The 15,746-nt window shown below is 35.2% G+C and overlaps 1 protein-coding gene across 3 annotated transcripts in view; it reads right to left on the minus strand.

Annotated features, from left to right (window-relative positions):
* Nucleotides 1-793: 793 nt before the first annotated feature.
* The window catches only part of TMEM161B (transmembrane protein 161B), a 42,831-nt gene continuing 27,878 nt past the window's right edge, over nt 794-15,746 (minus strand). For 2 of the 3 annotated variants that reach the window (XM_005145952.3, XM_031046208.1), the window contains exons 6-12: nt 11,562-11,713; nt 10,931-10,991; nt 9,064-9,204; nt 5,530-5,643; nt 4,318-4,492; nt 2,580-2,676; nt 794-1,734 (exon numbers count right to left, since the gene is read on the minus strand). In XM_005145952.3, the coding sequence (XP_005146009.1) occupies nt 1,457-1,734; nt 2,580-2,676; nt 4,318-4,492; nt 5,530-5,643; nt 9,064-9,204; nt 10,931-10,991; nt 11,562-11,713 (1,018 nt within the window). In that variant the 3' untranslated portion in view covers nt 794-1,456. The remainder of the gene's footprint in view (nt 1,735-2,579; nt 2,677-4,317; nt 4,493-5,529; nt 5,644-9,063; nt 9,205-10,930; nt 10,992-11,561; nt 11,714-15,746) is intronic. The other variant, XM_031046209.1, reaches the window with a different exon arrangement.

Genomic DNA, 15,746 nt, shown 5'->3' on the forward strand with positions numbered 1-15,746 from the left:
ACTGACCTCTGCAAAATATAATATTAACTTTTTTAAAAAGTTACTGCATATAAATCCCCACTCTTCTTTTGCAGTTAACACAAAACATCTGAAAAATTGTCATTCTACTCTTTTTTTTGCAATGGTTTTATACCTGGAATCTATCTCTCCAGTTAAGCAAAGCTTGTAAAGTTAATGCTTTGCTTCTCTTTCCTATAGCTGTTTTATTAAACAGAAAATCTATTTCTGAAGCCAAGAGATACTGGTTGTTACTATATGGCCATGTTAACGATCAGAGTGGCAAAAGATGATGATCTGAGAGAGCCGAAATTTCAAGATTAAGAGTTTAAGTAGATCTTTTCTTCCCAAAGAGCCTAAGTTCTTTGTAGTTAAGTACCTTTGAAAAGGTACCAAAAACAGCCCTTTCAACTCAACTTCCAAAAAATTTTTCATTTTTCACTTTAAAAGGGATCTTGAAATTACTAGATACACATACATCCCTCTCCCATGGCCCCATAAGACACATTCAGCAACTTAAAATAAAGATTCCATATTTTATAATTTCATATATATTATATATTTAATATATAATATATATTTATATGTACACTGCACAGATACATACACTCTCAGTCAGCAGGATTAAACTATTTTGTTTTGAAATGTTTGATTGGTGTCACTACTCTTCTATCGTTTCATGAATTCAATGGAATTTATCTATTACCTGAAAAGAAATTTAAAAGATCCAAATGGAATCTGTGTATCAATACTAGCACCGATACAGATGGCCATTACTTTAAAATGACTGCAGGGACTGAAATAATATGGTTCTTATAACTCTTCTCTTACTGCACACGCATTCCTGCAAAATATTTAGGCAGTAATACCTGTCAGGCCCATACAACTATTCTGGTTAAATTTAAATTTTATACAACTTTCCTTACTGTAATATACAGTATCTCTTTTGTTCTGTTGGATTTTTTCATTTTTCATAGAGAAAAGTGATCAACAGCTATCCAACAGATTTTTTTTTTTTAAATCCCCAGTCTCCTTCCATTGTATGGCTCAGTTTCAAGATTTAATTGATAGGCAGCCACCACCACTATAACCAGTACCCTTCTGACACAGTTCAGTCACTGACTGTTGATGCTTAGAACACAAAGTTTTGAGGCTGGCTTGCTGTTTATGGAAACCAAGACACCCAGAGGTCGTATCTTTTTATCACCACCTGCCAAACAATAACGTCACTGAGTCCCAATACTATAATTCAACTAGTTACCTACCATTTGGGTAACAAAAAATAACAAACCCAGTTGCAATTTTAAACATTATATGAATATTCACCCTGAGAACAGAGGAAGTGTTTAAAAAAATTCTGATATGTTTTCTCTTCATTTATAGTTCTTTTCACCTCTTCTTGGGCACCTGGGTTTGTATCTAGTATTTGACTTCACATATGCTTTCTTGGTTGACCTGTTCAGGCGACAGTCAGGTACTGGTGATAGAAAAGCCCAAAAAGGCTTGTAGAAAAGAGGCAAGCAGCAATCCACCAGGTGAGGAAAGACAGGAGTCCCCGGAACAGGAGAGGAGTGAAAATATTCTTTAGGCTTCCCAAAGCCATTGTTATTTGTACTACAGTTACTTTCATCTTTCCATCAGCAGGTGGAGACTCAGAATAAACTGAACTGGGAAGCAGACTGTTTTCTACTGGAGTGTCAGAATTCAGTTCTGGGTAGATGCCCCAAGAATAATTACCTGTTAAAAAGAAACAACACATTTTTGTAGATTTTTGTAGATTTAAATTCAAGTTCCTTTACGTCTAGCATTTTATAGATCATCTTATTTTTCACACACACAAAACCAGAAGTTTTTATAACCTGGTAAATACTAACCGTATGTCATCCTGATCATACTGGTGAGCTATTAGGATTCATCTTATCTTTTGGCAACCCAACATCCAGATGTGAAGATATGACAGAGTTGCCTTGGGATCCCTGTCAGTGTTGGGTATGGTTCATCTTACCAGATGTAGGTGTCTACTCCACAATGGGATGAATCAGAGCCTAATAAAGCCTATCTCTTTCCATTGACATTTTGCAAAAAAGAGTGCCATGACTGCATGGCAGGGTGTGAAAGACATCCCTCCCAAGAAAGAAAGAACCAAAAAAAGACACCAAGAGAGACATCGGCTCTCCCAGCAATGAAACGAACCCCATATCTCACAATTTCCATTCACATGCATACTGAAGACTGGAAAGCTGAAAAAAAAATCCTTTAACAGCTGCTCATAAGGTTAAACCATCAGTGCTTTATACAGCTCACTTTTAAAATACTTTTTAAGATACATTTCAACAGAAGTAAAGAGCATTATTGGCTGTACTGCACAACTTCTCACAAATAAATCAAACAAATCAGCATATAATCAAAAGATGTCAAAAGCAGCAACAGAAGAGGATGGCTTAAAAGCCACACATAAGAATGCTTTATACTGCAGGGAACTGCAGTAAATTTCTGCATTGATACATTCTAATTTTCTTCAGTAAGCTGGAAACATAAGTGCCTTGCACAGAACAGATTTTTGTTGATCCAATTTTGCCTACCTAGTGTTTTCAAGAGCAGAGTTGTGTGAAGGAGCATTACCAATGGTGCAACATATTGCAGTGCAATTACACAAAGATAATAGAATACCCGAGCCACCTGCGAAAACAGAAAAGAGTAATTCATGAGTTCAAGCTGATCAGAGCAAACCTTTATGAACAAGTCTAGAAAAAACAAGCAATTTATTAAGAGGGTACTTATGCATTAAAGCTGTTTTAAAAGTTTTCCAGCACACCTTGGCATGTGACATATAGTCTTCAAAAGACTTACTGACAAAATCCCTACAATGAACTCTAGTTTCAAGATGCTTACAAATCTGACAGAAAGAGTTAAAAGCAAATAATTAAAAGCATTAGTTCTGTTACAAGGAACAGAATTAATTTTACTTCTGCAAACTATGTCTCATCATTCAAAGGTTCCCATTTCAACACACCAGAATCAAGCTAAATATGTTTATATTTTTTAAAGTCCCCAGTGATTTACAAACTAAATCCTATTTCAAAAATGATGCTGTAGTTACAGTCCAAAGCCTCATAAAGCAAATAAAAGTTTGATTAATACTGCAGTCCTTTTTTGAAAGTGAGGTATTTTTAATATTTCTGTGAAACATCAGTATTTTAAAAACAAGATGACTTTTCATTAGTAGTTGATCAATAACAGCATTTAAATAGTCTTTATTTCAGGCATATGTTATGGTTCATTGAAATCCACTCAGAGTTACCGCTCCCACTGCTCCCAGTCTATTCCATCTTTCTCAAAATTGTCACATTACATATTTTATGTAAGCTATTCACTTGAAAGACTAGACCAAATAAAAGAGTCACAAAATAAATGGCAAGCAAGCAATGAAATAAAATTAACTGTGTTTTAGAAAAGAACAGACTATAGAGTGGCAAAAAAGATGAAGGCAGAAATAACATTTATGGAAATATCTCTAAAACCTCAAAGGGCCTTGTGATGAGCAAGCATTAAAAAAAAAAATTTACATGAGAAGAAAAGGTAGTAAGACACTGATAGAAGAAAAAGCACCAGACAAAACATACTGCAAGGAAATGGATGGAATAAGATGAAAAGAACAAATTAAAAAAGTAGTAATTCCCACAGGATGACAGACAGGAAAGACTTTACTGGCAGTTCCAAAAGAAGATAAAGCAGACGTGGCTAATAAAACAAGACAGACAGGACTTCATTAAGTGTCTATGTCCTTCTCAAAGAGAAGGTATGAAGATACTGGATAAATGAATTCAGGAAATGCCATATGGAGAAAATAATACTGGTTTATAGACAGGATGAAATCTCCCAGAACTAAGATTATGTACTTACAGCCATGAGCACAATTCTGTTCTAAACCAGGCTTTGCTATATGTATTTCCTAACATTTTCCTGAAGCAATCTGCTAGCCACTGCATTTGCAAATAATTACTGCACAGTCCACTTAAGACCTTCAGCTACTCAGTTAAGCCAACGACAAGACTGTAAGCAATAGTGAAAATCCTAAGAGAGGAATCTTTGTTTTGTGGCAACTTGTCAATAACTTAAGACAACTGCATAATCTGTGATACTTCTCAGCACATTTTGGTTTGCAGAATTTCTCTGTGATAGTGCTTTTTTTATAAGACATAGCCTAAGAAAATTCATTCAGATTTCAGCTCTGGTGTCACAGAAAACAAACAAATTGGCGCAAAGCATCTGTACAGACAGAGCACTCCGAATACATAACCTCAGTGCCACCATACTTACCATTTTCTGCAAATCAACCATACTTATTCTGCCAGCTTCCTTTTTCATCTGATCCACACTTTTCTGGGCTAAATTCAGATAGGCCTGTAAATGATGGCGTATCATACCTAACCGTAAAGCACACAACAAGATTACAATCCACAGCCTGACAGTGTCAAAAGTATCTTCTGACATCCTGTGGATAAAAAAAAAAAAAAAAAAGGTAAAGCTGTTTTCCATCGGTCACCTATTGCTACAGTTATTCGTATCATTTGTAAAAGAATCTTGAAGCACATAGTCAAAAATTCTTAACACAATCTACAGTTATGTTCACATGCAAGTAGTATTCACTTTTGCCCTCCAATTTTCTCTTTACTGCTACTTCTTAGTAGCCCTGTTACAGCATTAAATCCACATTAGTATCCATTTGTCTGTGAACAAGAGCAGCTCTCAAAGTCTTAAATTCTGAGTAATGTTGATATGATGCTAAAATACAAGCTCACTCAGATAATTACAGGTTTTGAGACAAACAGTTCTGGATAGCAAATGTGCACTTCAGTTGCCTTAGATACCCTGCTGTAGCACAGTCCTCGTTTAAAATACTGAGGAACACCTCTAGAAGCATCTCGTAAGCATAGCAAGCAGTAAGTGTCAGGCAATCAGATCTGTTTGCATACTACTATTCTGAATTATCTAGACTAATAGTGATAGTGACAATCACCTGCGCTACTGATACTGTATTTATTTCAGATACCACTCTTCCCGAAAATTCCTTTTCCTTCTACTTTTTTAAATATCTCAGCTATCATTTCATATGCATTTCACCTACACATACATCTGAAGACAAATCACTGAGGTCCATTCTCATGCCGTGTATCTTGACTGCTTTCAGTGAAACCACTCCTCCCCTGCACCAACATGTAAGATACAAGGTTCCAGAAGGTGGCAGTGAGGTGGTATTCCACCCCTAGGAAGGAAAACCACTGCTGCCAACCAGATGCCAGAAGACAGCATTTTGGGAACCATCACCTTAAAATTCAACATTCTGCACTAATTCTCATTCTTCCAAAATAATCAGCACTTCAGAGCTCAGCAGCAACTTCCACAAGACTTTTGACAGCAGATGTTATTAAATTTTAAGTCTTTCAAGTTTCTATGATTTCCACAGGACACTACTCAGACTTATGGTTTTGCTCTCAATACCCCAGAAAGAATTTGTAAAGGGAATCTTACAAAGGGATGCTCTCTTTGCCCAAAGGTGGGTTCATAATGTAGTCCTTAGTGATTGGTTTTACCCACAGCAGAACCATAAATAAAGGTGCCAAGAAGTTTATATGTAGCAACGTTCTGAAAGAAATAAAAAAAAGGGGGGGGGGAAGAGGAAGTTATTAAATACAGACAATTACCATACTGTTGAAAGGGGGGATACAGATTGAAAAGGAGAAATCCATATTTTAAAATAGTTAAGAAGAAGTTAAATAAGATTAGTTCCCTGTTCTATAGGTATGACTTATATTTCAACAAATATATATATATATATGTATAATACTACATACTGTGAAATCACACTGGCTGTGGCTTTAAAATAGTGCTCTCAGAATGTCTGAAAACCTGATTTATTCTAAACAAACTAAAAAGAGCTGTCCACATTAAGCCACACAACAGACAGTTGCCAAAAATTTCCATGTGATGGCGTAACATCAAATTGCACTAGCTAACTGCAGCTTTAATCTAGAGAGTTAGCATCTCAGATAATTATCAGATATCTTAAAAATATACTCTTATAGTACTATTTTTTAATTAAAAGTTTACTCAGATTAATTTGCATTATGATAGAGACCAGGGGAAACAGTTCTCAGAGGTCAGATTTTCCAGTTTAACAAAGTAATGAAGTTTTTTTACTTAGGAACCTTGACTAAAGGAAACTTGGTACTTACATTCAACTAGATATTCAAACAAAACAGTAAATAAAAAAAAATAAGTCAGTACAGCTATTCCACTTTAGAATGAACTGCATTGCCAATGTAAAAGCAGAGTAGTTCTCTCTTGTAATCTCTCAGTACAAAACAATCGGCAGAATTTTAAAAAAGGAGGTAGTTTTATGGATTTTTTTTTTCCAGAATCCTTCTTCATCTCCAAACCCCACATCCCAATCATTTTTCATTACTAAAATCAAAGTAAAAGAGTTGGAAGAATTCAGTGCTGTAGATATGGTTTTGCTAGTGTAAAGTGTTAGTTCCTCACTAACAGAATCAGCTTGTCATACTTCCATCTCCAGAGAGCTTCTACACTAAAAAAAAATGAGGTAATCAAAAGTTATTCTGAAGAACACAAGATCTTTCTGATATCCAGTTTCTAAACTTCCTAAATCCATTCAGATGTTTGCATATTTTAGAAGATGTCATCGCATGCATATTTAAACCATCAATGAAGAAATAAGCACTGTTTGTGACCCCATGTTGCTAGGGAACACAACAGCACCGAAGAACAGTTCAAAGCATTTCACTAACTTGTGAAAGTGTTTTACCTTAGCGTCAACTTATTTAAGACATCCTACCAAGCTAATGGACTGGAATGTGCTAAGGGCAGCAAGAATCCCTTTCTGTTTGAGTACAAGGAGAAAAGCTGAAAGACTCTGGAAAGTGAGAGAATGTGTACGAAAATGGTACAAACTGGTTAAGATTCAAAAATATATGCAGCCAAGGATATTTCTAAAGAAAAAAAAAACAAAAATCAAACCAGCTAACAGAACAAAAAACATTCCAGATTATTTTTATTCATTTTACCAAAAAAAAACCACCAACCCTATACTGCTCAATTCCTATATAAATAAAAGAACCTCATTAATCATTTTTGTGTATATTAAGTAAGTTCACCATTAACCTTTAGGGGTGTTTTTGGGAGTGGTCTCTGGGAAGTTAAGTCTCCCTTTCTGTAATATAATGGGAAAGGGACCTTGTTTCCTCTGGGGATTTTTCTGATTGTGGGGTTTTTGGTTTGGTTTTGTTTGGTCGAGGTTTATTTTGGGTGGGAGATTCTTTTGTTAGTTGGGGTTTTTTTCTGTTTCTTTTTTTGTGGGGGGGGGGGGGGGGGGGGGCGAGAGAGTTGGTTTGAGGGACAGTATTTTTCTGGACAGCTTTGTGGGTTTGGGATGGGGTTTTTTGTGGGTTTGTTGGGGTTTTTTCCCTTCTAAAAGCAGACCATATATCTGACTGCAGACACAGACAATGTTTTCCTGCACCCAAATTACAGAGCTTTCCATCAGTGACATGTTGTCTTCATTTACTACTCCCATTTAGTCACTGACAAACAATTGCAAACAGTTCATAATGACGTACTCATTGAGAAAAATACATCACTAAGGACAAATACAAATCTCTTCAGGCAAGTTAGAATCTATCACTTGCCTACGATTCTCCATTTAAAACTGTATTACCTAATTATATTGATATCTGACCAAGTTTTAATCCATTTAATGTAAGTTTTATACTGTCCCAGTTGAATAGTCTGCGTATTTGTAGACTTTTGAAAATTTGCTTGGTGTTGTATAAAGTTACCTTTAACAACCAGCTCCAAAATCCTCTAAACATTAAGTTAGAGAAGATTCATTTTTCATAACTCCATTCTAGTGGATATTAATTAATTACCCTTTTAGTTCTTGATTAATGAACTTCTGTTTCAGTAGATTTATATTTCTGCCTAGTATCTCATGATCACAGATAGAGGAAGATGTTGGAAAATTAGAGGACACTTACAGAAAAGGCGTAAGAAATTTTAAAATACTGAGAACCATAAAAACAAAAACCTAAGAAGTTTATTTAGCTCATCTGAAGAGAACAGACTAAGAAGTGACTGGGTCACAGCCTACACATACACAGAAACTGAACAGTAGATACATGAAGCCAACAGATTTCAGCTGTACCTGGATGCATTCAACTGCAATGAATGCAAGTGTAACACAGAGTACTTGGCTATAAATTTACCAAGACAGAAGGATCCATTGTAAACACAGATTAATTTTTAAGATGGGCACTTTTGGGGGAACAAAAAAAAAAGCAGTTTGAACATAAATAATTTCCTATCAGAAAATATAACAGTTCTCTTAGGAAAGTCACCAGGCTAAATAATCACAATGTTCTGTGCTGCATAACCTGTCATTAACATGTATTAGACATCAAAGGCAGAGATCTATCAAAGACATTCAGAGTTTCTCCCTCAACCAGGGAGCACTGAGAGAAACAGTTAAGTCAGAGAAAACATTTTTACTACCAAATTTAAGGACAGCTGAAAATTAAAATATTCCCTTAAACTCATATTAATGTCTGACCCTTATTAAATATTCTGGGTCATTTTTTCTTTGTATCTTACCCTGAACTTATGAAATGCATGATGGTCACCTGGAGATGGGGGTGTAAAAACAAAAATTCCTGTGGTTGCACCTCTGCTTCCTGAAAGTCATCTTAACTTCCAAGAAGACAGGATGAGGAAAAGGAAGCAGTAAGCAGAAACATTCATGGTGGAGCTTTTGCAAGAGAAAAGGAAAGCTCCTTTAATTGAGACTCTAATCACAAGGCAAAGTACGTAACAAGATTGGCAGAGCACAGGTTGAGCAGAAAGAGGCAGGTGGCAAGTCTGCTCAAGATAAGAAAAGCAGGCAGCAATAGAAGTCTTAGTCACTACCTTCTTGTTGGAATAGTTTGCTTTATTTTCAGACATTAATGATTTAAGACTCAGTAGAATACCTATGTGCATAGATTTTTCTCTTACTGTGTTATTTTTTCTGTTGCTAAATTCAGAGCATCCAGATGCATTTGAGCCAGTCGCAAGCCAGGGAATGTCAAAAAAGCACCAATAAGTGAACACAGAACAGCCAGGAACAATTTGAAGGTTAGTTTAGACACAGGACCCCTAAAAGAAAAGAAAGGAAATAAGCATTTTCTTGGGGAGGGAGTTGGGGGTGGGGTATCAGAGACTACTTTCAACTCAACAGTATCTAACAATTAAAGAAGCAAACAGTATTCTATAGTCCTACTCTGGAATAACAGCATTATTACAAACCAATCAGGAGCTAAAATAAAAAAGGTCAAATATTTATTTCCCATACAAACAGCAAACCTAAGCTATTGCTTACAGACATGAAGTTTTGTTAGTAGAGAAAAAAAAGAGTCATTTTAATTGTAATTAACAGCAAATCATATAAGAGAAATCTACTCATTATGTATTTAAGAGAGGAACAGATGCATCACATTTAACTGGTCAAAGACAAAATAGATATTTAAGTTATGTTACTTACATTCTACCTTTACTCATTAAAAAGCTCCATCAAACACTCATTACTGCAGTTTCTCACAAATTTATTTAAAACATACATGTGGACAATTAACTCTTCCAAATGCTTAATGTAGTTTGCTTTCTTGAATTACTGAGTATATAAGAAAAATTCAGGAAAAGAAATATCCAGGACCAACTGAATTACAGAATTAACACTGGATTACACAAAAAGAAAAACAAAACAACACCAAAAAAACCCAAACCATAACCAACACCAAGAAACAAAAACAACCAAAGAAAAAAAAAGCCAAAACCAAACGACATGTAACTGACACAGATTAAAGAGAAACAAAAATAAATCTAGTAAACCACATGAGTTTCAGATTCTTTCCTAGTCTTTGTCACATACATTACCAAGAGACACTATCATAAATTCAACTGCTGCTGTAAACAGCCAAAGCATTGCAAAAGTTAGGAAAAACACCAAACAACACGAAAAGTAACACAGAAGTTAGCACTCTTACAATAGCATAGGAAAATCAAGGTGAAGAAAATCCATGGGATTGAGGTAAGGGTTTCCCATGAGTTTATTCATAAATTACATACTAGCTTAAGGAAACTTCCATTCCTCAAAAATACATTCCATAGCTTCTGCACAATATCTTGACAACTTCCATGCAAAACATCCAAAATGCACTTCCACAGTGATGACACACCCCATGAACACTTTTAGAGCGAGTGTGTAAGGAAAGAATTGCAATCAAAATCCATTTTGCTATATACAAAGGCTGTCTACAATAGCAACTGTATATTTATGCAAAATTACAACCTACGGAATGTTCCTTCAACAGTCTGTTCAAAACTTGGATGTCCTGTAGCAAGCAGATGTTTTTGCATAATAGTTAAATGCTATGACAACCTGAAAACAGGACTGAACACCAAAATTTACTCTCAAATGTCAACTTTATCACAAGCTCCATCTGTAGCTTTTGCACCCTCAACCTCCTGCATGTGACTGGCATGGCAAAAAATAACCCATCACCTGCTTTAAGCAATACTTACAAAGCTGAGGGGAATTAACTTGAAAAATACCTTTATAATTTTGAACTATGTTTTATGAACTACAACCAAAGTGTCAGGGTAGAAACTATCTCCAAATTAAAAAGAGAAAACACAACTGCAACTTAATTAACTTGTGAATATTGATTAATTATTTTCATTAACTCAACTCTTCACATTACTATAGAAATTTCAAGTATGTACAAAGAGGAAAATATGCAAGACAAATGCTTGCTAAGAAAGTCCAAGTGCTTCAGTTATAAATGCACACATAAACCAGACAAATATATTTCCACAAACTTACTGGGATTCCAGGCCCTGCTTTTCAAGAAATTGCACAGCACTTTCGGAGAAATTTGAGAATCCTGCAGAGACATATATACCTATTTTATTAGTGTACCCTTTTTGAAATAAACACCAGATAAAAGTTATTATTTCAAAAGAATTTCCCTTCTGTCTCTTTCATATGCTATATATTATAGCCATATATCATACCTACATATTGCATTATGGCTAATTAGTATGCCACGATGCAATAAAGTTTATTAACATCTCTGGTATTTGTATGCTTCAAGACCATGAATAAAATTAACATTATTTTTTACAAATACAAATATTTGGTTTATTCCTTTTTTTTCCCAGTAAAGAAGCTTCACTTTACTATAAAAAGGCAAAACAGGTTAAATGTAAAACTGGAAGGAAAATATAATTAACAAAACAAACAACCTAGGCAACTACTACACTATTTAAAACAAGTGGGGAAAATATACAGGATGTCCTTCAGAATCTGCGTTCTGAAGCAGAATTTCTTAGAACTGTATGAGAGATAGTTCTTTTTAAAGCAAATACTCTCAAAAATACCTAAAAGTCTGGAAATAAATTTTTCAGGTCATGCAATCACTAGAGGTGTTGTGAACACTTAAGAAAGGAGTTACCTGATTCCAGTCCAAACTCTAGATAGTTTTCTGTCACAATGAGAATTGCCATTGCTTTCACAAAGAAAAAGAAACCAAAGGTGACACAGACTGATCTTTCACCTCCATCCTCTACTTTGAAATAATGGGTAGTCAACGAAAACAGTACCTTGCTTCACAAGAAAAAGGTCAAGGAAAATTAAGTGTGTAAAATAACTAAATTTAAGAAATATAAAGCTATATTTTTGGTCATCTACACTAGGGCTGTTTTATGATGCACAGTTATTTTACTTTTTTTTTTAAACTAATGTGCTCAGCCATTTTCAGCTTAATATTACAGAATGCTGTAAAGCAAAAATAATCACATAATGGGTAGCTGAGAATACATTACTCTGGAGTATACCTTTAATTTAGGCTTGTTTATTTATAGTCAACTGCAGCAATATTCACTATCAACCCAACAGAATTAAACCACAGTTTAAACAAACAATTACATAAATGTAAGTTAGATCAAACAAAAATAGGACAACCATATCGTCAATGCAAATTACTGATACAAATGAAAAATATTCCATCGAAATGGCCTAACTCAGGATTTAATACATCAATTTCAAAATGCGAAATATTATTTCTGAATGCAACAACTGTGATGGCGGGGAAATGAATAAACATTCTTAACCACAGAGGAGCTATACGTGTTCTTCCTGAATGCAAGGTACAACAGCCATACAAATAGCAAGAACCCGGTGTTCCAACAAGCACTTTTATCCATAATGAGATAAAACTTATTAACTATTTCTGCATACAGGGAGTGTAGACCTGCCTTACAAAAAATTGTGAAGATTGTTGCTTTATTACATTTCTGTTTACTAAACAGAAAACACATGAAAGATGAAAGCTACATTTCCCTACTTTCACATGCATGCCCCTGAAATTTTTACCTATCAAAGATAGTAAAACAAATGCATTGTTTAGTAGTATGTAGGAAAGAAAAAGCTATCCTATGATCATCTTGGGAAAAAGAAACAAACAAAAACTAAAACCCGCTATAGTCTGGTATGATATATTAAGTCCTTTCATGTTACCCTAATGCCACAAATACAAACATCTAAGACATCACCTGCTCTGTTATAAAGCTGCTTTTAAAATGTTTATTGAGTACACTCCTTTTAAACACATTTCTAAACATAGAAGTTATCTCCAAAGTTAAAGAGAAGATTAGGATGAACTTCCATTACTACTGCAGCCCATTACAATTGTGGGCTTTTTTTTTTTTGGCATGCAATTTCCAGTCCATCTAAGTAGCTGGAGATCACTCTAGATAAGACCTGTTTTGAAAAAATGAAAAGAAAAAGGAAAAAAAATGGTTTTAAGTATAAATTGTACCCTTTTTTCAACTATGCAGTAACATTAATTCATATTTGCACTTTTTTTTAACACTGGAAGTGTTTTAAGATGTAGACTGCATGAAAACATGTTTTACAGTATCTATTCAGTAATACTTATGAACAGTCATCAGTTAATTTCCCAAGAAACTATATGATTATGCAATATTGCACTTCATTAGGCAGCACATATTTAACATACACACTGCTGTATTTCATGCATATACAAAGAGGTACTCGCATGCACACAAGAAAGTGGCCTACAGACAGCATCTAGTAACTCTAAATTAACAGTAATCAACTTAAGTTCCCTTCATAAATCCCAGAAAGAAGACATAACTCATCCAGAACACAGGTACATAATAGGTCATACAGACCATGCTCTGGAAAGCTCTGTTTCTCTAATGCATTCTTAAAGCCAGGCAACTTTTTAACACCTGGCACCATCAATTACAAATTGAATGTACATTGATTCAAAATATTGAAGTTATACAAAGGACTTCATAATACTTTGTGATCAATAGTCCTAATCTATAACCCCATAGATACTTCATTTTCAACTACGGATTGTGACTAAAGGATGTGGAAAATGCTATTAGAAAAAAGAAAGCATACTGATAGTAAATTCCAATTATAGTACAGATTCAGTACCTAATATATCAATGAATGATTATGCAAACTACATGTGACTGAAACTCTCTGTTCAAGGTAAGCACAAGGATTGTTATCAATACCTCTGTATTTCATTCACCCTTTGCACCATCCTCCTTCACCCAAAAAGCCATAATGCTTGGAATAATATTAATGTATTTATGGAAATGTTAACTTTTATATAAAGTTTAGACTGTGCTTCCTGGTATTGCAGCCTTCCGCATTGCCACTAACCCCTCAGACTGCACAGGATCATACTATTTCATCACATCAGTCCAGGAACCATATAGGTAATTACACAAATTCAATACTAGGAAGCAGTGACTTCACAAGGATTTCCACAAAATCACCTACTTTGTGCAGAAGCCTTCAATAAAAATAACATTTATTTAATGCCACAAGAAAAAATAAATAAATAAAAGTTGTACAAAGTCATAGAAAACTAGTTCTGACCATTTGTTCCCTTTGTATGATTAAACTACCCAGTACTAGGTTACACTTGGACACAAGTTTCTTATTTTTCAGAATTTATTTATTTCTACCTATCAGGTCATTATTCTGTAGACTTTCCCAAATCTGCATATTTTTTAGAAGTGCCTCATGAATTTTAAATTTTAGCTTCTCTGAAATTTCTCCCACCCCAACAAACTGACAGAATTCCTTAAGAACTTTCTGAAGTACACTGTCCATTACCAAAACTTCAAAACAATATACGTCCCTTAGACAATACATGCCTAGATATAAAAATGCTCAAGCACACAACTACCTGTTCATGTACATGTACATAAAATTTAGATTTTATCACATGACCTTTCACTTTTAATAACTATTCTATTGGAGCTTATTTCCCTTCCAGCCATGTAAGAAGGCTAGCAAGGAAATATAGTTAATGCGCTTCTAACATGCAGGGAATACTAGGTATGTTTCAACCTCCTCCAGGTCCAAATGTGCAATGAATTCTCAAGTGCTTCAGCCAGATGAGAATAAAAACTGGAAATGCTGGTTTAGGCTCAATTCATGTAGAAATAGCAGGTGAGAAAGAAATAATAATAAAAAAAAAGACTCTTAATAACTACTTGCATGTTCACACTACTGAGGCAGAAAGCTTGCACTGCCAGGCAACTTCATCTTTTTTATTTTCCACGTTTGATTTTGCCCTGAATTGATGACCAAATGAAAGCAGTAATTAGGGCTGTATTCAAATACAACTCAAAGAATTGCTGCAGTGGATTTTTCTACAATATATAATTCACAAGGCTGTTTCACCTAGAGTTGCAATCATTGTAAAACTATTTAAATTGGCTACAACCAAGATTTGGCTGCCACCAATAAATTTAAGAGTGCATTGTGGCTTTAGTATTTGAAGCTTGTTTTTCCATTAATACTATTAACCTCCCCCTCATCCTCAAAATAGGAGTCAAAAGTGTTGGCTTTCATTTCTGATTTCTTAAGCAATAGCTGCCTCTTTCCCCCTGCCAACACTAAATTAGAATTCACAACTTCACCCAAACAAATAAAACAAAGGCTGTAATACTGCTGTAATATCATTATAAGGTGCTTTAGACCCAGACACTGACTTTCTTGTCACTACATTTAGAAAAAACACCTTTTGAACTGTGGACCTCTCCATTGACAAATCAAAGGAGAAATACCTCATCTGGAAGCAAGCTACAGACAGCCTTTATTTTCTCATAAAGTGAGTCAAGTCCCTCTTCCAGCAAGCTCTTACTCGTTACATAGAAAGTTCTGGGTATCATTTTTACTTCAGGCTTGTCCTGGGTTCAGCTGTAGCAGTCATTTTTCCCCTTCTTAGTAGCTGGTGCAGTGCTGTGGTTTTGACTTTCAGCCTAGGAACAATGTTGATAACACCAGTGATTTAGTTGTTGCTCAGTAGTGTTTACTCTGACCAAGTACTTTCTGAGTCTCATGCTCTGCCAGGGAGGAGGGTCACAAGAAGCCAGGAGGAAGCAGAGACAAGACAACTGACCCAAACTAGCCAAAGGGGTATCCCGTACCACAGCACGTCATGCCCACTATATAAACTGAGGGCAGTTACCCGGAAGGGCTAGACTGCTGCTCAGGTTGGGCTGGGTATCAGTCATCAGGTGGTAAGCAGTTGTATTCTCTTCCCTTCTTATTTCCCTTATCATTATTATTATTGGTGGTAGCA

The sequence above is a fragment of the Melopsittacus undulatus genome, chromosome Z, assembly GCF_012275295.1.
Source record: "Melopsittacus undulatus isolate bMelUnd1 chromosome Z, bMelUnd1.mat.Z, whole genome shotgun sequence".
NCBI classification, from domain to species: domain Eukaryota; kingdom Metazoa; phylum Chordata; class Aves; order Psittaciformes; family Psittaculidae; genus Melopsittacus; species Melopsittacus undulatus.